The following is a 25,439-nucleotide window of genomic DNA, read 5'->3' on the forward strand; positions in this document are numbered from 1 at the left end:
GTGGAGAGGGAGAGAGAGAGAGAGAGAGAGAGAGAGAGAGAAAGAGAGAGAGAGAGATAAAGAAAGAGAGAGGAGACAGCTGTCTGAAAAATGCACATGGGATTGTGCAGAAGAAGCACATGTGGTAAGACCTTTCTGAAGGCAGAGCCAGCTGGCCAAGGGCAGGTAAGTCCTGTGGCATTTGGAGTCGAGGTGCCTGTGGAGTTTGGGTCTGTGAAGTTTGTTGCAGAGAAGCTACAACAAATTCCAAACTTGCTTAGAGTCTTAGGGAAGAAGAGAAAAGAACCTGGCCAGCTGGGTGATGACTCCAGAAGGAGCTCCGCTTGCAGCTCTGGTCTGTGCCCAGAGCTGCAAAGCCACAGGCAAGCAGTTGGGTGCCAATATGTAGAACGAGTTCTACTGGGTCTTCATAATAAAAGTCCAGAGTCAGATGTAGGGAAAACTGCTGAGATGTTAGAGAGACGAAGGAGCAAGCCATAGTCACCTTACCTACTCAACTTTCTGGTGGAAAAGAGACTGAGCTCCTGTCTCCTCCTGCTTTATTGCTTCCTCTCTCCGCCCAGCCATATCACTTCCTGTCTGTCTGTACAGACCTCCAGATCTCTGTGGTGAGCTAGTGACTAGCTCAGTCCTCTGATCTTCAGGCAAGCTTTAATTGTACAAATAAGGTATCACCACATGTATGTGTGGGGGGTGTGTATATGTGTGTGCCACGATGTGCATGTCACAGCACATGTGCAGAGGCCAGAGTACAACTCTGCAGTGTTAGTTTTGTCCTTTTGCTTTTATGTGGTTTACAGGAATTGACCTTAGGTAGTCAGGTTTGAGCGGCAAATGCCTTTACCTACTCAGCCATCTTACCAGCCAAAGAATATAATTTTTTAATCTATGATCCATTGAATCCATGGATGTGGAACCTGTAGATATAGTGGGCTGATTATAGTTAATCTTCTAAAGAATGTAAAATCTACCTCATTAATTTAATAAACATCACTTACAAATATGAACATCAAAATTTTAAGCAAATATCACAAATTATATCTAGCTGTGCATTAATGGAATAATTCATCATGACCAAACAAAAACTAAGGAATAAAGATGATATAATAACAAGAAATATCTTCACATATACATTCCTTGGATCCCACTTGGTAGAGAGAGAACCAACTCACACAAGCTGTCCTCTCCACGTGTGAGGCATGGCATATTTACACCCAAACATACACACACACAAAATATATGTGTAAAAATTACATTTATAAAAAAGTACGAGTGGGTTCTTCTGACATTCTTGCCTTCACCTCCCAGGCACTTGTAACTGGGACTGGATTTCCTGAAACAGCAGAGAGCCCTGAGGACTGAAGTGAGGCTGTGGAATAAGAGGCGATGTGTGGAGTCTACGTCTTGTCTGGAAATGGAAGTGTACACAGCAGAGCCAGAATGGTCACTTCCTTCTTGGGAAAAAGAAAATAAAAGTGTTCTCATATCAAGACTCTAGTAAGTAGAAGCTTCAGAGGCCAGGTATTGAAGTGAAGTGCGGTTTATGGCCAAAGCAAGAGCCCTTTGCCATTTAACTTACCTGCACTGCCATGTTTGGCTTGGCTTTGGCAGTGGTGCAGCTCCTGGACTAAGTCAATTATGGCCTTGCTCCCCTCGGCCAGTAACTAGTGTAGCGTGGGAGTCTGATCTCATCTTGGCCACAGAAGCAATGGATGGATGTGGAGAAATTTCTGATAAGTAGTTCTTATCCATAAAGCCATAGGTGATAAAAGGGAGTCACTGTAGCTTGTTGCCTTTCTTCATGCTTAGAACACTGAAGGTCTACGGACATGGCTGCATCACTCATGTTATAGATGGAAGACAGATCTTTCTCTCAACCCCTGTCTTCCTCCTGCAGGTAAACTCCAGGGCCCAGGAATCTCTACTTCAGCTTAGTCCTCTGCCTGCGGACGGACGTCTAGACCACCGCTGGGGCAGGGGAGGGGGACTTTCAGCAACAGCTGCACTTGCTTGGGTGCTGGGAAGCCACTATGATTTAGCACAAGCAGTTAGGATGTCCACTTTAGCATCAGGACCTTGGAGGACATTAGCCCCCAAGCTAACCCGTTTCTATCACCATTTGGGGGTTCTTGTGATTACAATCCCAGAACAGGACCAACTTCAGATCTCTCATTCATACATTCCCTCACCCAAACCCAACCACTGACTTCCTTCCCAGACCATAGTATTCCTGCTTTCCTAATAAAAACCTCAGTCAGACCTGGCTCTTGTTCTGTTCTCATGAACACTGTTCTCATGCAGTGGTAAACTGCATCAATCAAAGTACTCATCAGCCCCCCCCCCCCCCGGCACATACGGCACCACTGAAATACTTTACATCCCCACCCATAATTTCTGCTCAGGAGCAGTCACCTGACTTGCTTTGGCCACTAAACTGCAGGCAGAAACGACTGAGACTTGTGAGTAGAGCCTTGAAGGCAACTCATGGTTCTGTCTCTTCTCCCTTCAGTGAGGACACAGGGATGGAGCTGGGGTATAGTCGGTGTGGGGAGAACTACAGCAGATGTAGTGGATGAGTAACAAACATGTCAGGTTCACGAACTTAGCCTAAGTAGCTGAGGTTAGCTCTTCATGACTTGCTCTGTCCCCAACACTTCAGGATCATCTGCCCCAAATACACCCTGGACCTGGAATACGAGGCCAATGGAACAGACCTGCCTATCTGTTTCTGTCCTGGAACAGCTAAAGTTGGAATCTGCACCTGATCCTACCACTGCCTGCCCTCTGGATGTGCTGGGTGTTCAACACAATTGTTTCACTCCCCCAGAGGACTTGGCTTGGGATGATGTCACTCCAGAACTTCCCACTGTACAGTAAAGACACAACTCACTTGAGGGTGAGAAACAGTTTCAATCTGAATGTTCACATTACCTGGAAATACACATGATCATATAAAATTACTTTTATTAAAATAGAGAAGCTTTCTAGCATATTGCTGTATACTATATATAGTATAGTATGTATAATATACTATATATAGAATATATATATACAATATAGTCTAGTATGTTGAAGACATTTAGACAGAAATAGGCAATTGCAACAGAGGCTACATTAACATCAGCACTGAGATCCTCTGAAAGCTTTAAGTGCCTACTTTTCAACAACATTTTGGTATAATAAGCATATTGCTATATTTCAGAGGGTACATGTAACACTGAAAAATACTTCATGTAAAACTCTAAGTTCAGGTGCATACAAACAAGAAGTATTACAATAATAGCTTATTTCAAACTGTGAAACATTCAAAATATCCAATTTCTTAGACAACATGCAAACATTTTAATACTTAGTCTGACATTTTAAATATATAAACCACATTCTTTATAATTCTATATAAAAAGAAAGACAGACATTTATCCATACTGTGCACACCACAAAAAGCAAATGTGTCTTCATGAACGGAAAGTATGGGGCTAACACATATGATTGTCATTTTACAAATATGGCTATTCACCTTCTTCATAATAAAATTAAGAAATCATGTACTATTTACATGAACGACTAATTATCTTACTTTTTGGCAATTATATAGCAGCAGCAGTTGGTTTAAAGTCTCTGAACTTGGTGAGTACTGACGAGAGGCTAATATAAAACTGCACGACACAGATGCTCGGATGAGCGGGGCTGCCCCCATTCACAGGCACTAACTGGCAACGACTGAGAGGACCACCTGCAAGGCAGGTACGTGAGTGTTACATGTTGCCTTTGCTAAGTGCATGAGAGTCCTGCCTTACCTTTCCATGGAAGCAGCCTGTGATCAGGTCAGAGCTCTCTCCTTCCACACCACCATAGAAGTGGCTTTCCACTGAGCCCTCAGCTCTAGACACAGAAACAAGCACAGCACAGCCCCAGCCTTACAGGAACTCTGACGCCTCTAGGACACGAAAAGGGGGCTCCTAAAGCGACCGTCTCATTCATCAGTGACGGTAAATTTCCTTTGGAGAAGCGGACTCATCTACTGAGCAAAATGTAAACTGTAACCCAGCGGCCCACCAGCAAGAGATTCCATCATACTGGGGGAGCCTAGTTTATCATTTTAGAATCAAGGTAAAACCTCTAACATTGGCAGATTAAAAAAATACTGTGTAGGGCTAAGAGGTGACACGTGTTCTTGCTCGGCCACCAGCTAGCAGTCCTGATGTCTTTCAAAAGGTGGGACGGCCGAGTCAAGGAAGGCTTTGTAGTTTTTGTGGGCAGTCAGGGACGAGTCCAGAGCAGGTACACAGTGAGGCCCAGGTTAAAGAGGAGCAGGGAGGGGCAGGGAGACCTGCCCCCAGCAGCAGAGGATGGAAGGCTTCTGGAGACCTGCACCTGGGAAATGATAAGGGCTGAGAGGGGGACATGGGACGCCAGAGTGGGGCTGTCGGAGTTGATGAGGGACTCGATTTTCTCTGCTTCCTTATTGCAGGCCTCAATCTGCAAGAGAAAGATTCTTTCACTAGAAAACCTCAGAAAAGGTCCAGTCAAGCAAATTCCAAGCACATGTCAAAAGTAGAAAGACCACAGAGACAGCACAGTTTCTTTTCCTTTACCGTGTAGTCAGGTTAGGTCCAGGCCTTAACTTACTACACACATGTAAGGGCATTAATGGAAATCAAAAACTTCATGTCCACTACCCTAGTCAGTCAACCATTTTTGGTGCTGCACAGTACCATAGCATCCACTGCCCACCTCTAGAGACAGTGACCAGTTAGACACAGCCATAGGGATGCTTTCACTGCTGCTCTACAGCAGGGGATGGAAACAGGGTTGGGATGAGGCAGCTGGAACTGCTCCCATTCACCCTTCCCGGGAGTCTTCACTACTTTTTACCGAAACTTGGGCCTACAGAGTGAGGTTCCAGGGCACCCTGATCTGCAAGGAAGGACTTAGGGCCCTGGAGACTGCCTCTGATGGATCCTACTCCAGAGACCAGAGGCTTTGGCTTGGTCACTGCCTGGCCATGCCAGTGTCCTACTCCTCAGGCCTTGGCTGCCTCACTTGCACAAGGGTGGGGTGGACTTAGTGTGCCCAGTCTCAGGCCCCAGAACAGACCCAGCCATCGGAGGCTGCCTTGCTCTTTCCAAAGTGCTCCCGTTTCCTCACCTCTTGGTCCTTTCCCAGCCCTGGTTTGGCAACCCCCATCCCCATTGTAAGTTCAACAAACTCTAAATTGACAAATGGCTTCAGAATGTGTGTCAAACCTGCAAAGCTTTAGGATAGTGGTCGACAGGAATAATCAGGATCACAATTTCTGATTCGATGCTCAGGTATCCAAACACATCACACTGTGGGACAGACACGTGCATGCGGATCTTCTGAAGAATCTCCAGAACTGTTACTGGCTTCTTGTTGGTCACCTAGGAGACATTTCCAAGACCTGAGGAGAAACCCTCTTGCCGCCTAGGCTACTCCGTCTGCTTCAGCTGCAGCTGAAGAGGCTCTTTGACTGGCGCTCAGCACCAAGTTTGGCTCTGCTGGTCAGAATCCTGTCACCCAATGACCAGTGAATGGAGTTTGGGCTATCTACTGAGTTTTGCAGTCAAAATTAACCCCCACCAGAAGTATTTTGGTTTGAGCAGGGTCTTGCTGTATAGATCAGGCTAGCTTTAAACTCATAATCCTCTTGCCTCAGCCTTGCTAGCTCCATGGTAATCCTGTATCAGCATACGCAGCTCAGAAGTGCTGTCTATTTATTTAGGCCCTTTCTGTGTTTGAAATAGGGTCCTAAGTAACTGATGACAGCCTTGAACTCTGTCTATGCTAGTGGTGGTAGTAGTGCACACCTTTAATCCCAGTACTTGGGAGGCAGAGAATCTCTGTGAGTTCGAGGCAGTCAGGGCTAAAACCTGTCTCAAAAAAATTAAAAAAAAATAATTATTTGTAGGTATATCTTGGATGGGTATATGTGCATGTGTGCAGGTACCACGGAGGCTGGAGCTACAGGTGGCTGTGAGCTGCCTGATGTGGGTGCTGGGAACTGAATCTGAGTCTTCAGAAGGGGCAGAAGTGCTCTGCATGAGCGCTATACCACTGAGCCATCTTCTTGTTCTTCTAAGACAAGGTCTGTCATTGGCTAGGAACTTGCCGAGGACCTGGGTCTGAATCTCAGAACTCACGTAAAAATGTAAGAATTCTGCATGTGGTGGGACATGCTTACAATCTCAGCACTGAAGAGGTAGAGACAGGAAGACCCCCGGGGCTTGCTTGCCAGGCAGTCTGGCTGAATGAGAGAGATCCTGTCTCTAACACAAGGCAGAAGTGACAGAGGAAAGCACCCAACTGAGCTGCTTCTCCAGTCCTGTAAGCACTTCTCAGAAAGCGCCTGTTCTGAACTGGAGGGAGGCAAAGTCCCGTGGAAACAGGTGACAACAGACAGGAAGGGTCCTCTAGGTAGTGGCAAGTTTTCTGCCTATTACATCACTAAAGTCTTGGCTCCCAAAAGGGTGCAGCAGGAAAAGGAAAGACAGACAGGGAAGGTAGCTCCTAGGGGAATGGGATGACGATGGGTACAGAGACCATCTGGATTTCTACTACTGCTTGCCAACCTGGCCTTGACCATGCTCTTTGAGCTGGCAGAGACTTTTCCTAAGAAAGCACGTGGCAGGGAGGAGCAGAGGTCAGCTACTCTGGGTGTCAACCCTTGTTCTATTATGATCTGTATGGCCTCAGGTTCTTTATCTATATACAGGGACAATACATTCTACTCTCCAGCATTCCTGAGTTTAGCAATGTGCTTTCAACAGTACCTAGCATATGGAGCAATTTACCTTAGCAATAGTGTCCAGTTTTACTTTGTCAAATAAAACCCGTAACATTCCGGCACATAATGGGCAACAAGCACCTGTAACAGAAATCATTTTTGTGAGTTCAGAATTAAAGCAAGGAGAATCCAAAATGACTGGTGAAGTGGCCTTCACCTGTCCTTCCTGATGACCAACCCAGGATCCTAAAGCCATCCCTCCATCCTGACACCCTCCTCTGGTGGGCAATGCTCGGGTAGGGAGGCTGCGGACAACAGCACACCAGACCCGCCCGCTTCTCATCTCATGCTCTGGTCCTGCTCAGAAACTTGTGCTGGGCCTTCAATGTTCTGTCTGTACAAGGGAGCTCCAGGAGTTCCGAGTGCTAGCTTCACATGTAATTTTCCAAACTACCATAGCGAGGGACGAAATAGTAAAGTCTCCTGCCACATTTAACAGAGTTTACCATCTCTTCACTCCATCAGGCAATTCTGACTTGGCAGTTTGGATCTGCAAGGAGCCTTATGTTCCTTCTATGGATATGGTGTCCAGGAGAGAAGAGGTTTTGTTTGTTAACTGCTGGGTCCCTGGTGCTTAAAAGAATGTCCTAAACATAGTGGAGGCTGAATCTGAGCTACAGAGGGAGATCTGGAAGACCCAGGGCAGCCTGTGTGTGCAGGTCTGGAATGAAGGCTCTTCTACTGCGTGTCTCACTGATGGGCAAAAGTTTACTGTCCACTGTCCACGACACTATACTCACAGCTGTCTGTGTGAACAGAGCCTTCTGGTTGCACAATTAAGTCAACTCTCTTTGCTTCTCTCAATTACAAATGTTTGTGTTCATCAAAACACTTCAACCATCCATTCAACTACTAGTCAATTGTTCAGGTATTTTAAAATAAGTAAACCCAGCATTTAACCCAGTAATCCTAATTTTTTTATTTAAATGCTACTTTTCCTGCTTATTGATGCCTGATGTAAGATTTTGATAGAAAAAAAGCTGTTGTTTTCTTTTTAATTTTAAAAATAGATCCATTCATTTTATTTTATGTGTTTTGCCTGCATGTATGTATGTGTGCCATGTGTGCACTTGGTGCATGAGGAGGTCAGAAGAAGACATAGGATCCCCTAGAACTGTAGTACAGATGGCTGTGAGCCACTGTATTGGTGCTAGGATTTGAATACAAGTCCCTCGGAGGCAGTTCTCCATGTTGTTCTGATGTCAGTAGAGCAAGCACTAAGGCAGTCCATAGCTTTGGAATTAGTTCAGAATAACTGGCATGTAGGTCTCTTTAACATATTATTTTTCTGGACAAGGTCTTATACTGTCTCAGCCCCGAATGCTGGGATTACGACTTTTCCAAGTTTACAGGCTGCTCAACTCTCTTCTCAGAGCTCATGTTCTGGGGGTGGGTCAGCAAATCTTTCTGGTCCCACCCCTGCCCCCAACACCTCCAGCTTACCAGGGGGAATGATGGGTTTGCAGCCTATAGCTGAGAGAGAAGGACACTTCACTGCAGCACACTCGGCCACAGCACTATGTTCAGAGAGGACCCCGACAGCCTGGCAGGGCCCATAGTAGTCCACTGCCACACGGTCTGAGTAGGCGGCACACACACTGCTGTAGGTCTCGCCGTTGTGCCCACAGACAGGCTCGGTGGCTCTGCAGAAGGGCTGAGGAAGGACAAGTAACTCTTAGCCGGGAAACTCCAGTAAGCACAGAGTGACCTCACTGTGGTTAGGAAGTGAAAAGACACAGGTCTAAGTTGTGGGGAGCCTCTAAAGCCCTGGAGGTGGAATTCATAACGGGCTGGCTCAGGTTGGAAAGCCTTTGAAACTTGGGTGCTCATTCTGAAACAGAAACAAGACAAAAATATCCCTCTGCCAGTCCTTCACCCAGACTTCTCTTAGTAGTCACCTGGATAAAAAGAATGCTCTTCTCTCCTGAGTAAATTGGGAGCATGGGGACCAAGGATGATGGCTGAAGGGGAGGGAGAGAAAGGGAGGGAAAGAAAAAGCAGAGAAAAATGTAGGGCTCAATAAAATCAATTAAAAAAAAAAAGACGGCTCTTCATGCTGGGTGTAGGATGGGAGGACGGCAGAGAGATGAGCAGAGCAGACGCACTCTGTACCTGCTAGGCAGTGAGACCTCAGAAACACCCTAGAGCCGAGAAGCCTGAGCAAGGATGAAGAGAAGGGGGTGGTTAGAGCAGAAGGTGTCTGTGAGCGGGACACCAGCTCCAAGAGGAAACAGTAGCCAGACAAGTTGAAGGGACTTTCTCTACCATGGACGGAGAACATGTCCAGTATTAGTGGCTTGCAGGCAAGTGATGCTGGGTGCAAAGATGGGAGTCTTCCAGCAGAGGGGTCAGCAAGAACCAGGAAGGTGGTGAGGAGCTCCAAGGAGGCTGTCCTGGAAGCTAGATTCTACAAACCTAAAAGACTGAGTTAGGCCTGTGTGAAACAAGTCTTAGAGATTTTCATCTTACTTAAACACAGCGGGAGGTAGAAGGTGGGAAGTAGGAAGTGGGGGCACAAGTGGGGTGATCACTTCTTTTCCTGATTTGTTTTTTATGGCAGCCTACAAAACTGTGGACAAATAAATGACAGTGACCGAACCGGGTGCAAAGCCTTAGTCTTTCCCTAGGAGTGACTTGAAGCCAGGGTCCACTTGCTTCTACCTTCCTCCTCAGAGCCACACTACTCCTTTCTCAGCAGAGGACGCACTCTGTGGTCTGGAAAGGTCATGGCATACGTGATTTGGCAGCTGAGACATACCTGGCAGGGGCCTCTGTAAGAGAGGCTCTTTCCTCTTTGGTACAGTGTGCAGAGATTGCTGTGCTCCACGTGCTCTGTGTCACACACAGGATCTCGGACCTGCTCACAGGTGAGCTGTCTGTGCACACACTCATATTGGCTACAGCCAAATGTATCGAAGGTCGTCAGGCAAACTTGTGGTTTTGGCACACATCTGAAAAACGATGAAAGCCAGCCGGTGAACAGAGCATGGAGGACTGTGGTGGGGGCAACAAAGTCCTGGATGTGGGTGGCACAGGAAGCCAAGGAGAGAGACAGGGTCAATGGAGTGTATGAAAAGGGCAGTTAGAATAGAACATGGCAGACACACTGCTCAGAGGGAACAAATGGGGACACACAGAGCGGGTGTTCTAACTGGAGCCTGGTGGGTAAGGAGGAAACAAGCAGGCTAGGCCGACGGAACAGCCACAGACATGAGGTGGGTTCCAGGATATGGAGTGGGGAGGGGTATGTGGGGATGAGAGTGGGGTGGTAAAATAGAGGGTAAAAGCTGGGGACTCATACAAGGAGTAGAAGTCCTGATGTGAGTCCAACAGTGGGTGGGGTCCAGCACTGAGGTCATAGTCAATAACAACAGATCACTTCCAGATGCTTCAGTTCTTTAGGTCTTACTACAACAACTTCCTATACTTACCAGGCTGACCTTAAAACTCACAAAGATCTGCCTGCCTTCTGAATGTGGGTTTAAAGGAGTATGACACCACACTTAGCTAGGTACCTAATTTTAGCTTGATTAGCAGAAGTCTATCTTAAGAAAGGCTTCACTTTTCTTACTAAAAATTCAGGCTGCTGTGCCTCCTAGATAGGAGGGTTGATGCTGGGTGCTTCTGCACTGAGAGGATGCCACAGAAGCAAGGCCTTTCTAGAATGGCACCTGACAAGGAAGGTATGAGAGCCAAGGGTACTGGAGAACACTTGGCAATCTAGAGAGAAAAGAAACGGATCAAGTTGCGTATATAGAAACAAGAGGGCTGGGGCTGATGCGGGTGCCCAGGGGCAGAAGCACATGCTACACAAGCCTGATGGCCTGATCTTGATCCAGAGCCCACACCAAAGACAGCTGTGGCAGCACACTCCTGCGGTCCTTGCCCTCCTCCAGACACACGGGAGGTGTGGCAGCACACACACACGCACACACCTGCGGTCCCAGCCCTCCTACAGACACACGGGAGGTGTGGCAGCACACACACCTGCGGTTCCTGCCCTCCTACAGACACATGGGAGGTGTGGCAGCACACACACACACACACACACACACACACACACACCTGCGGTCCCAGCCCTCCTACAGACACACGGTAGGCTGAAACAGGAGGTTTTCCCAGAGCACCTGAAGTACACAAAATAGTCACAGAAGCAATGAGAGAGACCTCATCTCAAACAAGATAGAATAAAAAACCAACTCCTGAAAGTCTCCTGTGGCATGCATGTCCACACTCACAAGCACACATATATACACATATACCATACACACCCCAAGAACTTTCTTACAGAAATAAGAGGATCACAGGAAAAATCTGAGAATCTGGGGGGCAAATTTAAGTAAAATGATCAAAGTAGTGATAGTCTGTCTTGATTCATGTTGTGTCCTAATGTTTAGAAAAATGTGTGGTGTTTCAGTAGATATCTGAAGGAATATAAACTTTTCTTTAAAAAAAAAACCAAACCAAAATTATTGCTTTGAACAGATAGCACAAACCCTTGGATAAAAAGAAAAGGTGTAATGGCATTGTGCAAATGAGCTTCCTCTCCACACCTCAGGTTCCACACTGGGCTCCCTTTCCTAGAAGCAGCCATTCTCAGCTATGCTTTCCTTTTTCTTCCAGAGATATTTCACACAGGTAAGAACCTTTGCAGATAGTGATCCAAAGGGAATGTGTTTTTTCCTTTTTCCTTTTCTTCTTCCTCCCTCCCTCCCTCCCTCCCTCCCTCCCTCCCTCCCTCCCTCCCTCCCTCCCTTTCTCATTTTTGGTGCTGGGAATTGAACTCAGAGTCTTACTCGTGCTAGGCAAGGGCTCTACCACTCAGTTACATTCTGAGCCCAATCTGTGCATTGAAAACTGGCTTGGAGGCTGAAGAGCTGGCTCAGTGGTTAGAGACTTCTCTTCAGAGGAACCTTGTTCAATTCCCAGCACCCACATGGTAACCCACAAGATGCTGTAATTCCAGTTCCAGACCTGATGCCCTCCTCTGGCATCTGAGGGCACTGTAAACACATGGTACATAGATATTCAAGCAGGCAAAACACTCATCCACATACAATTTTAAAATAATAACAATGAAACAGGTTTGGGCCAAACTGCCCCCAAGAGAGAATGTACTAACCCTCTCCCAGCCCCTTACATGATAGCATCTGTTTTCTAAATCTGTGTTGTCATCTCTTTGCCATTCCAATAGACTCAAGGTGGCACACAATTATAATTTTAATTTAATTTACATTTCTGGCAATATGAGGAAGATTAAAAGTTGGTGCTAACTGGCTGTATGTTCATAAAATTCACGTAGTCTTCTTTGAATTATATATCTAGTTTGCATTCTTTGGTCCTCCTGGTAGCTGGGTGAGGCCAAGTGACTTAGCCTCTAGACAGTGGAATGCAGCTGGCAGTAGCAACCATGATGTCACCTCCTTAGGTGGCTCATGAAGGCTTCTTAAGAAAGTCCTCCATCACCTCCCTTCTCATATCTGCTAGCCAGAAGCAGAGTGTATAAAGGCTGGTGGAGTTGTAGAGATGGCAGAGCCACTGCAAGAGGATCCCAAGTCTCTATGGAATGGCTATTGGGGCAACCTGCTGAGCGTGCCAATTTACCTTCTACTATACAAAAGGACTGGATTTTGGTGATTTGTATACAATAGAGTTACTTAAACTTTAATAAAGAAACACATTCCCATCCCCGTTTTAACCAGGAAGAAGAAAAAAAAAAGAGCCTCATTCTCCCCCGTCTTAGTTAGGGTCTACTGTTGTGAAGAGACGCCGTAACGGGACTGGAGATATGGGTCAGTGGTTAAGAGCACTGATTGTTCTTCCAGAGGACCCAGGTTCAATTCCCAGCACCCACATGGCAGCTTACAACTGTCTGAAAATGCAGTTCCACAAGATCTGTCCCCTTCACACTAATGCACATAAAAAAAAAATAAGAGGTTAAAAAAAAGAGAGACACCATAACCATGGCAACTCTTATAAAGAAAGACATTTAATTGGGGCTGGCTCACAGTTTCAGAGGTTTAGTCCATTATCATCATGGTGGCACATGGCAGTGTACAGACAGACATGGTGCTGGAAAAGATGAGAGTTCTACATATTGATCTATAGGCAACAGGAAGTGAACGTGAGCATATACGAGACCTCAGAGTCTATCCCCACAATGGTACACTTTCTCCAACAAGCCCACATCTCCTAATAGTGCCACTCCCTATAGGTCAACAATTCAAACACATGAGTCTATGCGGCCACATCTATTCAAACCACCAACCCCAGATGTTAAAGAACCACTTCTATTTCTTTTTGTGTTTATTTCCTTGGCACATTATTTTCTATGGAGCTATTTGTTCTGGTGGAAGCCTCACCCCAGCCCCTGACATCCGTTTGCCCAAAGAGTCTGGGATGTTTTGGTGGAAGTTCCACACCAAGCCCCTCCCCCATCTCTCTTCAAACACAGCCACATCTCGAATAAAGCCCACAAAATGAATACCCTCCCTCCCCCAGAGATACTCAAGACCACTCCCACAGGGTATTTAAACTGCCCCCCGGAAAACAGACACGTGGTTTCCAGTCTTCCTTTCCTGTCTCCTCTCTGAGGGGCTGGAAAATCATCAGGTAGCATCGTATCCATTAAACCTAGGCCTTTTCTAGGTTTGATTTGGTCTGATCTGGACTGTTGTGTTGGCAGAGAGGCTGATAGGGTGGAGAGAAACTGCATTATTATTGATCATCAGTGTTCACAGGAAGATGATATTCTTCACACTGATTTGTCAGGGCTCTTTCTCTGCTCTGCCATGCCAAAAGAAATTCGTGATTTTCATGTAGCTAAATTTAAAAAATGTTTTCTTTTCTTTTTTTAAAAGATTTATTAATTATGTAAACAGTGTTCTGCCTAAATGTATACCTGCAGGCCAGAAGAGGGCACCAGATCTCATTATAGATGGTTGTGAGCTACCATGTGGTTGCTGGAAATTGAACTCAGGATCTCTGAAAGAGCAGTCAGTGCTCTTAACCTCTGAGCCATCTCTCCAGCCCCCCAACTTTCCTTTATATTGGCCATCTATGCAGAAAGGCCTCTTTATTTGGAGATGTAAAAGCAAGACAACTTTGTTCAGGATGGCAATCAGTAAACTCTCGGTTTTGTTTCTGTTGTATGGATGTGATGATGCTGGTTTTTCCTTCCAACCTGACACAACCAAGAATCACCTGGAAGAGGAATGACCTAGAACATGCTGGCCTCTGGCCATATCTGTGGAAACTGTCTTGACCGTTAGTTACGGTGGAAAGACAAACCTCGAGTGTGGACAGCACCATTTCATGCACTGGACCCTGAACAGTGGAACTGGATCTAAGGAGCCGCAAGCGGGCAGTGCGGACAGTTATTCCCTCTGCTCTTGTCCACGCATTGGTGCCTTAAGTTCTTGTCTGGGTTTCCTTGCAGTAATGGACTATAACCTGGAACTCTGAGCCAAAACAAACCCTTTTCTTCTCAAAACTGCTTCTGTGCTCAGGGTGCTTTATCATGGCAACACCAGTGAAACTAGACAAAGAACTTCAACAGAAATGTGGCTGAACCTTTGCCACTTCACTGCATAGGGAAGTCTCCCCTTTTATTCTGTGCCGGAGTTTCCAAGAGGAAGAAGCAACTTTCTGCATAAACTCCTGCATCAGGAGCAGCTGTGACTCTGGGATGAGCGAGGCCTGCTCAAGTCCCAGAGGTGAAACAGTACAGGTCCAGAAGGCTGAAATCTAAGTCCGCCACACTGGCCCGCGGACCACACAGTGCAGAAGTCCATCAAGGCCAGGTCACTGTCATCTGGCTTGGTGAGACTACAGAGAAGGGAGTCCAAGTCCAAAAATATCAAGTAATGTAAAGCTGCACCTCCTGAGATTTCTCACGTCTCATTCCTACAATGAGTGCTGTAGTAGAAGCCGTGAATAGCTAATAAGAATGCATCCTTGAGCATTTTGCTGCCTGCCATTGCCCTCCTCTGTTTCAGCCTTACAGCACCCCTGGAGCTCCCGGCATACACTTCTTCTCCTGTTGCCATCTGCAGCCACCACACCAGCTTTCCTCCCAGCCCTCCTGCTCTTCAGGGACCCATTCACGCGGCATGTGTCTGAGTGCCTCTGAGGCCTTCCTGCCTCAACTGCATCAATTGCTCCTACATCTGCACTGCCAATCGTGCAGCCAGGGAGTTCTGGGCAGCTCTTTCTCTCCAGACAGCAGTAACTTTGCCTTTCTTTCTCAGCATGTAGCACAGTATGACCTTGAACCCAGAACTCTCCAGCTTTAGTACCCCAAGTGCTGGGACTACACACGTGAGCCAGACTGCTTCACCCCCCTTTGCACTCTCATCGTGTGGGGCATGAACATCAGAGACTTGATACGCACTAGTCTTTGGCTGAAGAAAAGCAGTAGCATTTAACTTACCTTTGGCTTTTTGGGCAGAGGTTAGGATTACAGGGATCCTTGGAGACACAAGGTCCAAACTCAAACTGATGATCTTGGAGACCTACACAGCGGGCAATGCAGGCACTGGGGTAAGTGCGTCCATTCTGTGCACACACTGGGACAAACTGATCAGCACAGTTACAGGGCAGACCTGAAGGGAGGAAACAGACTCAAAAATGAGCACACATACCCCTTTCTATATGTCTTGATGAAGGCAAACCACTAACAAATCATGTTAAAATGGAATTGTACATAAACTCAGGAAAAAACAAAAGCAAAACAAGACAAATCTCTCCCACAATCCCTGAACCCTAAAACAGTTTTTTTTTTGACAGTGTCTCACCATGTAGACCAGGCTGGCCTCAAACTTAAGACCTCCACCTGTCTAAGCCTCTCCAGTGCTGGGGTCTAAGGTGTGTGCCATCTTATCTGGTTCTGATAGAGACTTAAAGAGAGTAAAGTTCTATATTTATTACATAAAGTTATTTCTCTGCAAGATGGCACTTCTTTTGTCGTTTTCACTGCTACTTAATTGGTGCGGGAGAATTGTCTGTAATCTGTCAATCATATTTTAAATAAATGCTGATTGGCCAGGCAGGAAGTATAGGCGGGAAAACCAGACTGGAAGTAAGGTGATGCAATGAGAACAGGAGAATTCTGGGAGGCAGGAAGCTCCCTCTGCCACTCCTGCCCAGACCACCGAAGCAGCAACATGTGAGCTGACAGCTGGAAAAGGTACCAAGCCATATGGCTAACGTAGATAAGGATAATGGGGTAACATATGTTATAAGAGCTAATAAGTAGACTGAGCTAATGGGCCAATCAGTTTATAACTTACAGAGATCTCTGTGTGATTGATTTTCTCTGGGACTTGCCGGCTGTGGAGTACCAGGCAGGAACAGATACCCCAACAAGCCGGCCCTCATGTTACACTTAATGGTTGTCTCCAACATGGATCCAGGCAGAGAGAAGGGTGTCTCCAACACTGACCCAGGCAGAGAGGGCTATAGGCAGAAACGATAAGGTTCATTTTCCTGATCTGCCACTTTACTGATCATACTTGGAAATCAAGTAACTGAAGTCTAGCTTGGGAATTTCCTGAATGTTAAAAGATAAAATTTTATGAGTGCTTTCTCTAATTCATGTTTATACTGGGACACTAAGTCACAAAAATATCTGGTACAGTTTTGGGCTAGTGGAATCCCTTAGAGTCTGCCAGTTAAACTGGTATTTTTTGGGTTACTGCAGAATGGCAGGGACCACAGAAAACATGGGTCCTTGCAGAAACACTTTTAGATGTTATTTATAATAAATAATAAATGATTTCCAAGTCTTTAGTCCACTCCCTATTCCCACATCCTACTGTGGCTTCTCCAGACAGAATGAACAGCAGACAGGGAGCAGTGAGGAGCAGGAGCTGCTGAGAGGCAACAGCTGCAGGAGCAAGGCGCTCACAGAACTCATGGCAGCAGGGGGTGGGGCACACTGCATGTCTACTTCTGTTGTTGCCCTCACCACTCTGTAGGGCTTTTTCCTTTTTATTTCTGATGGGCTGGCACAAGGCTAGTAAATCCTCTTGTCTTTCTTCCCCACAGTGTTCTATCAACCTCTGAGAAGGAATCGAGCTGCCATTACACTGGTGAGAATGGGGACAAGCAGAGCTACCTAATACCAATGCCATTTTACTGGGAACCAAAGGTATGTCAGTTCTGGGGAAAGGCAGACACCAGGAGACCAGAGAACAGTGCTGATACCACTACAGCGGCTGCTTCAAAGGAGAAAGGTCCTCCAGGTTTTGCATCTGTAGGCGCTTGTGTCAGCCCAACACCATATTCTCAAGTACTGTAAAGTCGAGAAAGCAGTGCCGGGTATTGTTTGTGGGAGCCTATGCAAACAGTGTATGAGGAAGGCTGGAAAGAACCAGATGAGAAACAAACTTAGATAGTACAAGGACACCTAAGACTGCCTCAATAGGGCTGCATATGGGCTCCTTTACAAACATAGGGAAGCAGAGAGTCAGAGAGGATGACATATTGCACTCAGATTTGACACTGATATTACTATGTACATTTGCAGTTAGGGCAATTCTTGCAATGCCTAGAAGAAAGATGAGCGCAAGGAATGATGGCCCCTGGAGGACGGGCTCTGGATGCCTGTGGCTACCTGTGAACGTGCTACGGTCATCATCTGAACTGTGCTCACTGAGGCATGGACGGCCGAAACACACTAAATTGCCAGCAAAACAAGAACAGACGTTGCAGTCAATATTGAAGGATGTTCCATGACCTGAAAGAAGGAAAACACCAATTATATTATGTACTAAGAAATAGACTACAGGAATGTGAGATGGCTCTGTGGATAAGAAGTTTGCAGACAAGCCTGAATACAATCCCCAGGACCTATGGTGGACGGAGAGAACCAATTCCCCCAGGTTGTTCTCTGACGTCCACAGATAGGCTGTGGCTCAGGCACACATACACAGACATACACAGACATACACAGACATACACAGACATACACAGAGACACACACACTAGAATACAACATAAATTTGTTTCAAAGTTTAAAAAATCTTAAATCTATTACATGCATGTGTGTGTCACAGTATGAATGTGCACGTCAGAGCACAACTTTTCAGAGTTGGTTCCTGCCTTCCCAGCACTGGGATTACACATGTACGCCACCATGCCCAGCATTTTTACATGGGGTATAGGGAAATCAAGTTTGTCTCAAAGTGCTTTGCCAAATGAACCATCCCCAAGTACCTCAAAAGTTTTAGATCAATATTTAAAGATGACTTCTTCTTATGAATACATAAACTAGGGACTTAAATAAGATATTTATTTTGAGACAAGGTCTCATTGTGTAGCCCTGGCTGTCCTGGAGCTTGCTATGTAGACCAGGCTGGCCTCAAACTCACAGATATCTCACGTCTAAAAGGCAGCAGTATATTCTTAGAAACTATTTATTGTCCGCAGATTATCCCCTCCCAATCCAAGTTTCCCCATATATATCAGGCTGGCCTGGAGTTCACTCTGTCACCTATGGTGGCTGACTCAGAGCAATCCTCTCAGTCTCTCAAGTGCTGGGATTGTAGGCTTGAGCCCCAGTGCCCAGCAGGGCAACTGTATGAGCATCAGCTGTGAAGCAGGGGTAGCAATGCTAGCAATAACTACATAAAGAGAGGCTCAGCTAATTAAGAGATAATGTGGGTCAAGACTTGGCATTATGCAACCTGCTTAGGAGTTTAAAAGAAAATGCTGGGTGATGGTGGCACACACCATTAATCCCAGGACTCGGGAGGCAGAGGCAGGCGGATCTCTGTGAGTTCAAGGCCAGCCTGGTCTACAAGAGCTAGTTCCAGGACAGCCATAGCTACACAGAAAAAACCCTGTCTCAAAAAACAAAACAAAACAAAAAGATGTGGCATTATGCTTGGCACACAGTCAGAGTTCACTGAGATTAACCAGCAGGCTCTTCTTGGGAGGACTTCTTTAGAAGTCCTAGTCCTTGCTGGTTGTGGTGGTGCCTGCCTGGAATAACATCACTCAGGAGACAGAGGATTATTGTAGGTTCAAAGCCAATCTAGGCTATGTGGTGAGCTCCAGGCTAGCCTAGGTTAGATAATAAGATCCTGTTTCAAATAAAATACCCTCCCACCCCTCTACCCCCCACAGTGTTCTGTACAGTTTGAAAAGTCCTTTCCTAGAATATATGATGCATAGATTGTACTCTTTAGCAAGAATTCATCTAATATTCTTTGTGCAAAGTGAAGACAACCAATCTCAGACTGTAGTAAGACCAAATACAAGTATGCTTAAGACTCACTTTTTCTTTTTCCTCCAACAATACAAGACTTCTGGAGATCGATACAGTGCATCTCCATACAGTTCTCCAAGAGGCCACTTTGTCCACAGGAACAGATCTTGTAACAACCAACTTCCCCTGCAGAGGATGGCACCTGGATCAGTGTCCCCTGGCGGACAATGAAGTCAGAAGCTTCTCCCAATTTGCAACCTGTACAAAAATATAGACAAAACCAAAACTGAGCTGAGAGTATTGTTCTATGACAGTGCTTCATATTACACACACTAGCAGTCTTCTAGGTGTGTATCTACTAAAGATTGCAAGATTAGGTCACAGAGCTAAAGAGATGGCTCAGCAGTTAAGAGCATTAGCTGTCTGTCAGGGAACCCAGGCTCAATTTCCAGCACCCACGTGGTGGCTCACAACCATTATAACTCCAGTTGATCCAACACCCTCTTCTGGCCTCTCTGGGCACTGAGCACTCACAGTCCACATATATAGATGCAGATAAAACACCCCAACACATAAAAATGAATAATTTTGAAAGATTACGTTTATAGAACTTTTACCAAATTAAGGAACTGCTTTTGTTCACTGACAAAAAAATATATCTTCTCAAATAAAATTCTTTGTTCTATGGGTGATTAAGGACTTGTACTCCAAAGTTAACTACAGTTTAGTACAAAAAACATTATGAAGCTACATAGCTTTGGCCAAGCACAGCAGTACACACCTGCTCCCAGAACTTGGAAGGCTGAAGCAGGAGAATGGCTTGGGCTACTATGTAGTGAGATCTTATCAAAAAACAAACAAATAAGCAAACAACAAAAACATGGCTTTTTATTTCTTTGGGTCAAACATATTTGAAAAATGATAAAAATGTTTTAAATGAAGTATATAAAGTGAATATTTCTTAGAGTACTTTGACCAGGACAATTTTTAGTGACGGAACACAAACAGACAACTATAAATTCAATATTGAGTATTTAGATGGGCTTAAGGAAACCCATTTTCTAGATAATGCATTTTTAATCTATCATAAAATGGACTTTCTGAGCTTAACAAACAACCTGGAACTCCGGCATGTTATATAATACAGAGCAGGACACCACCACTGTCACTATGTCCGTCTTCTAGGTAAGAAGACACTGGCTAAGCTCTACCAGTGTCCGCGGACACTCTGAGGTTTACAACATCCGCCTTCTCCTTTCAGCTGACTCATCACTCTCGGGAACTGGCCATTGTTATTCAGGCAGACGGTCTTTACACAGCACACTCAGTTCATGTTTTGCTCCTTTTTACTTCTAAGATTTTAAAATGTTGATTCTAACATGATAAACATCTTCAACATAGAAATAGATAAGAAAGAATCACAACGTTACTACAACTAAATTCGGAACAAGCGACAGAGGTAAAGGCTATCAAAATTCTCTGAACTATATTTTTCAGGGGCTAAATATGGGACTCAGTGGTCAAGCACATCCCTATAGTGTACAAGGGCCTCAAAAGGCCCACTAATATGTAATATGAAACAAAACAATTACTTGTCTGCATTTCTTATGATTTTGTTTGTTTTGTTGTTGTTTTTTGTTTTTTTGAGACAAGGTCTCATTATGTAGCCCTGGCTGTCCTAGAACTCACTCTGTAGACCAGGCTGTCCTTGAACTCACAGATCCACTTGCCTCTGCCTCCTGAGTGCTGGGATTAAAAGGGTGCACAACCACATCCAGCTGTTTGTATGCATTTCAACATAACATTAATCTTTTTATTTTTATTGAAATAGGCTCTCATGTTGCTCAGGCAAGGCCTCAAATCCATTCTGCAGCTGGAGGCAACCTTGAACTCTGGAAACTTTAACATCTATCTCCCAAGCACTGGGATTATAGGAATGCATGCGCACATCAAGACTGTTCTGTTTTTGTGGTGCTGGGGAATGAGTTTCCAAGGCTTTGCACATTAGGCAAACACTCTCCTGCAGAGCTACAGTCACAGTGAGCACAGCACTCCTCCATGTGCTGCAGAGAAGAACAATGGATAGTCTGCCGGCAGGGATGAGAAGGCACAAAGCACTGGCTCAAGCTTCTCTTTTCTTCTGTAGTTGAGATCCTATAACTTGCATTGACAGCATCAGCCTACAATTGAAATGACAACTTCTATGTGTCTTTGTTTGAATAAATACATTTTTCATGGGAAATGCTTAAACATTACAGGAAAATACAGAAAAAGTCCCTGCAACCTGGGTGTAATGACAACTCTAATAAGAAAATACCAGCAGCATGTGCCATGCCCACCTCACTCCTATAGCCTCCATCCCTTACCTTGAACACAAGAATATGGAAGGCAGGGATCTCCAGACGGACACCCTTTTCGGTTCACTTCACAGAGCTCATTGGCTGGGCAAGGATTTGGGTTACAGGGATGAGTCACTTCTTCTATGATGTTACCTAAAGCACTTGGCCCTGAAAAACCCCAAACAGATCAGTGTACCAATCTAAAAGAATAAATACCAAGTCTCCATGTTATCTGGCTTCCTTGTGGCTGAATAAATGGAGGGCTCACAGGCACAGAGCAAGGCCTGATTTTGACAAGCCCTAACTAAACACTGGATTTCCTCATCATTCATCAGTTTATTACAACACAGCCAAGCACTTATTTACTAATGGGACACCTCCAATACACTTAGAAGATCCTGGGTACTAGATAGTAGTGGACAAAACAGAGAAGCTAACATGGGCTAATATCTGGAAGAAATAAGATAACTCATGTAACTTAAGTGGTAAGCAGTTCAGAGATGAGACATTTTTGGGATATGGCAATCAAGCATGTATTTATGTGTAAGGAGGGATACTTTTGCACTGTGAAGGACATTAAATGATAATTACATCAACATGAACCCCAGAACATAATTCTATTTACCTTCTGAAACCCTGTCGAGGAAGAGGAGCACTCAAGCGCTTGTGATTTAAAGAGCGCTGCTGTTCAAACTAGAGCACCCTTCGGGTCTCTCCTGCTGAATCAGCCTCCTCTGCAGACCCCACTGCTCTAAGCCGCTAGGGCTATGAACACGTTGGTTTGCTTCCTTGATGCTCAGCCCACTCAGACTCAGCAGAACTAACTGCAGGCGCGGCTCACCGGCCCCACCACTCTGTTCAGGTTTCCAGGAGAACTTCCCAGGCCACAAGGGGTTCCCACCTTGAATGCTCTTTTTTCAGTACTGGTCACAAAAGTTAGGGGACATGGTCTTTTTATCTTGAGAGAACCTAACAGATACTGCCAGCTAAAAATTCACCACCCTCTCTTCTCTTTTGTTAATCGATTCTTAATTTTATTCAGGGTCATGGGTCCAAAGCTAAAAAGATCACCCATCTGAGTTTTTCCATACAATTACAGGTGTCCCGAAGTTAAGAAGTTGCTTCTCATCTTTCTTCCCATTTATCAACTACAGTAAGCTGGGTAAAACGTCAGCAGCCATGGTGTGAAGGTAAAGTCCATGAAGTAAATCTGAGCAGAGCGGAGAAAGGTGAAAGGCCTGATTCCTGGTGTTGATGCCACCAGAAACATCCTGGACTGCTCCCTCTGGGCTTTCTGTGCTTCCATCAGTTCTGTTAACGGCAGCTGGGCTTAATCATAAGGGGGAAAGGCAGCAAGCAGGCTTCTTGTTGGCCAGCCAGCTTACGGCACTGCTGCCCCCTGGTGGCAGCCGGAACACTAATTTTTTTCCCACTGCTCTCTCTGCTGTCTTGAGCTCCTGGAATCCCTTCATGAGGGACCAGCTCTCTTGCAGAAGCATCTGGCAGGAAGAAGCTCAAGTAGTGAGGCAAGCTCCGTTTCCCTTAGGAACTCAGCCGGGCTCAGCTCCTGATGACAAAAGCTGACAGCTTCCTAGGGGAAGTTTAATGTTCTGGTGATATCATGAGAAATAATGATTTCTGAGAATGCTGTCCTCCACTTTGCTCTTTAGAACTCCTGACTGGTAAAAAGTTCATACTTCCTCCGAAAGATAAAATACAACTTCTGCTTACAAATTTTAAGATGACAGTGCTAACTTGACAGGATCTAATCACCTAGGAGACAAACCTCTGGACTCCTGAGAGAGAGATTAGACCCTCCCTATTGGACAGCACCATGCCATAAACTGGGGTCCTGGGTTGAAGAAGAGAAGTGAGCTAAGCATCACCTCTCTGCTTCCCAATCAGATCTCCTGCCTCATACCCCTGCCACCATGCTGCCCTCGTATCCTCAGACTGTGAGCCAGATACACCCTCTTCCTTTAAAATGCTTTGAGTGAGTATTTCTGCCACAAGAGAAGTACCTAATGGGGCTGGCAGCACCACACACAGGATCTCATCTAAGGCAAGGGCAAGGGCAGGGGTGAGAGAAGCCCTTGAAGCCGACACACTAACTGAGGTACGTATCCACACACTACTTACTGAGGTACGTATCCAGAGGGATACAGTTCTCCAGGTCGTCTGCAGGGGACAGAAACTCACAGATACTTTCAGCCGTGTGGTCTTCAGGGAATTTGTTCTGGTCTCCACATTTCTTGAGAATCTCTACACAATCTGATCTTAAAAGAAAAACGCATGTGCATTGTGGGTTCATAGCACTGCCTCCTGCTGTCTGGTCAGGACTGTTTCTGAAACTTCTCCAGAGGAGTTTTCCTTTAGCAAGTTCCCCCAGCTGGTCAGGAGTGAGGCTGGTGACCTTCCAGCTGCACAGCAAGTTCAAAGCTAACTTCCTGTAATCTGAGATCAAAGGCCTTGTTCAAAAATTAGTTACTGCTCCAAGCATGGTGTAGCTTTTCCCACCTTTAAGAGGAAGCTGAGCTAGGCTAGCGTGCTTCAAAGGCAGCCCTAGTCTCCGGCCCTGTCAGCTGCTTCCCTTGCTTCCTTCTCACTCGAATGCCTTCTAGTCACCAACATCAAGGTGCTAGGCCTTAACGACTTTAAAACTCTCCTTAGTCTAGGGGCTAGAAAGACGGCTCCACAGTTAAGAGTACTTGCTGCTCTTACAGAGGACAAGGGTTCAGTTCCTGGTGCCTACATGGTGGTTCAAAACCACCTGCAACCCCAGTTCTAGGGGATCCAATGTCTTCTTCTGATGTATGTTTCCAGAGGTATATAGTTCTGTGAGCACCTGACACACATGTGGTGCATATACATATATGTAGGCAAAATATTCCCACACATTAAATAAATAACCCTTTACTATTTTCCTTTAGTCTTGAGTAAGGGTCTGGTCCCCTGGTGGAAGGTTTTCTAAGAGTACCTGGGGCCTTCTCAGAGTTACACCTCAGCCTCTCCCTTACTCTGCTCATTCTCAAGTCACGTCAGAAAAGTGATCAGGAGCCAGGCATGATAGCTCCTGTCTGTACTCCCAGAGCTCAGGAGGCCAAGGCAGGGCGTTGCCATGAGTTCAAGGCCAGCCTGGACTACAGAGTGACACAGTAAGACTCCAAAATCAAAACTAAATCAAATAAGGAAAAAAAAACTGATCTGGACCCTGTTAATGTGAACTGAGCCCCACACGAAGGGTTTAGGGCTCAGTACCACCTTGGTCTTAGAAAACAGGTGCTTAGAGAGCAGCTGAGGCCCCGTGTAGCTAGCGCTCTGGCTTCACCCACTCGGGCAGTTGCCATCTTGGCTTTGCTTAGATTTCCTAAGGAAACCATTCCAAACTGTTTACTAGGAACAGGACCTAATGGCTACTCACTAACCCTCTCGCTCATCAAGCATTTACAGGATAATAATAAATATATAGTAGGAGCTGCAAAGGACTGTAGTGGCATTTCATTTGTACTTTAATAAATAAAGCTTGCCTAAGGATCAGAAAAGTAAAATAGCCCCACTGGTCAGCCTTACAGACCAGGATATGGTAACACACACCTTTAATCCCAGCAGCCATACTAGTTTGCCATAGAAACCAGACAGTGCATGCCTTTAATCCCAGTCCTAGAGAGGAATATAAAATGGGAGGAGACAGCTCATAGACACAGTCTCATTCTGAGATTCCTGGAGGCAGGATCACCATTTTGGACTGAGGCATAGGTAAGAGCCAGTGGTTGGCTGATTTGCTTTTCTGACCTTCAAGTTGAACTCCCAATTTCTGTTTCTAGGCTTTTATTAATCATGCTACAAAGGAGAAAGAGCAAAGAGGAAAAAAGACAATGGCCCAGAAAGTAAATTCCTACGACAAACAGACAAGAACACAATTAAAACTATAGAAGAGCCTGAGATAGCCGAGTGGGTAGAGGTGCTGTGCACCAAGCCTGAAGAACAACTTGAGCTTGATCCCAGGAAGCTACCACACTCTCACCGAGGTATCTTATTCTTTCAGATTCTCCCTCACTCTCTCTAATGTAAAAGTGCTTTTAAA

At 45.5% G+C, this 25,439-nt stretch overlaps 1 protein-coding gene across 2 annotated transcripts in view; it reads right to left on the reverse strand.

The window, feature by feature from the left end:
• Nucleotides 1-2,947: 2,947 nt before the first annotated feature.
• Reck (reversion inducing cysteine rich protein with kazal motifs) overlaps nucleotides 2,948-25,439 on the reverse strand; it is a 68,338-nt gene continuing 45,846 nt past the window's right edge. For both annotated transcript variants that reach the window (XM_048420231.3, XM_048420232.3), the window contains 10 exons: nucleotides 23,495-23,631; nucleotides 21,383-21,523; nucleotides 19,086-19,274; nucleotides 17,421-17,543; nucleotides 15,237-15,408; nucleotides 9,564-9,756; nucleotides 8,249-8,459; nucleotides 6,813-6,886; nucleotides 5,247-5,402; nucleotides 2,948-4,479 (listed from right to left, as the gene is read on the reverse strand). In XM_048420231.3, the coding sequence (XP_048276188.1) occupies nucleotides 4,261-4,479; nucleotides 5,247-5,402; nucleotides 6,813-6,886; nucleotides 8,249-8,459; nucleotides 9,564-9,756; nucleotides 15,237-15,408; nucleotides 17,421-17,543; nucleotides 19,086-19,274; nucleotides 21,383-21,523; nucleotides 23,495-23,631 (1,615 nt within the window). In that variant the 3' untranslated portion in view covers nucleotides 2,948-4,260. The remainder of the gene's footprint in view (nucleotides 4,480-5,246; nucleotides 5,403-6,812; nucleotides 6,887-8,248; nucleotides 8,460-9,563; nucleotides 9,757-15,236; nucleotides 15,409-17,420; nucleotides 17,544-19,085; nucleotides 19,275-21,382; nucleotides 21,524-23,494; nucleotides 23,632-25,439) is intronic.

This window comes from Myodes glareolus, chromosome 16, assembly GCF_982192425.1.
Source record: "Myodes glareolus chromosome 16, mMyoGla1.1, whole genome shotgun sequence".
Lineage (NCBI taxonomy): Eukaryota > Metazoa > Chordata > Mammalia > Rodentia > Cricetidae > Myodes > Myodes glareolus.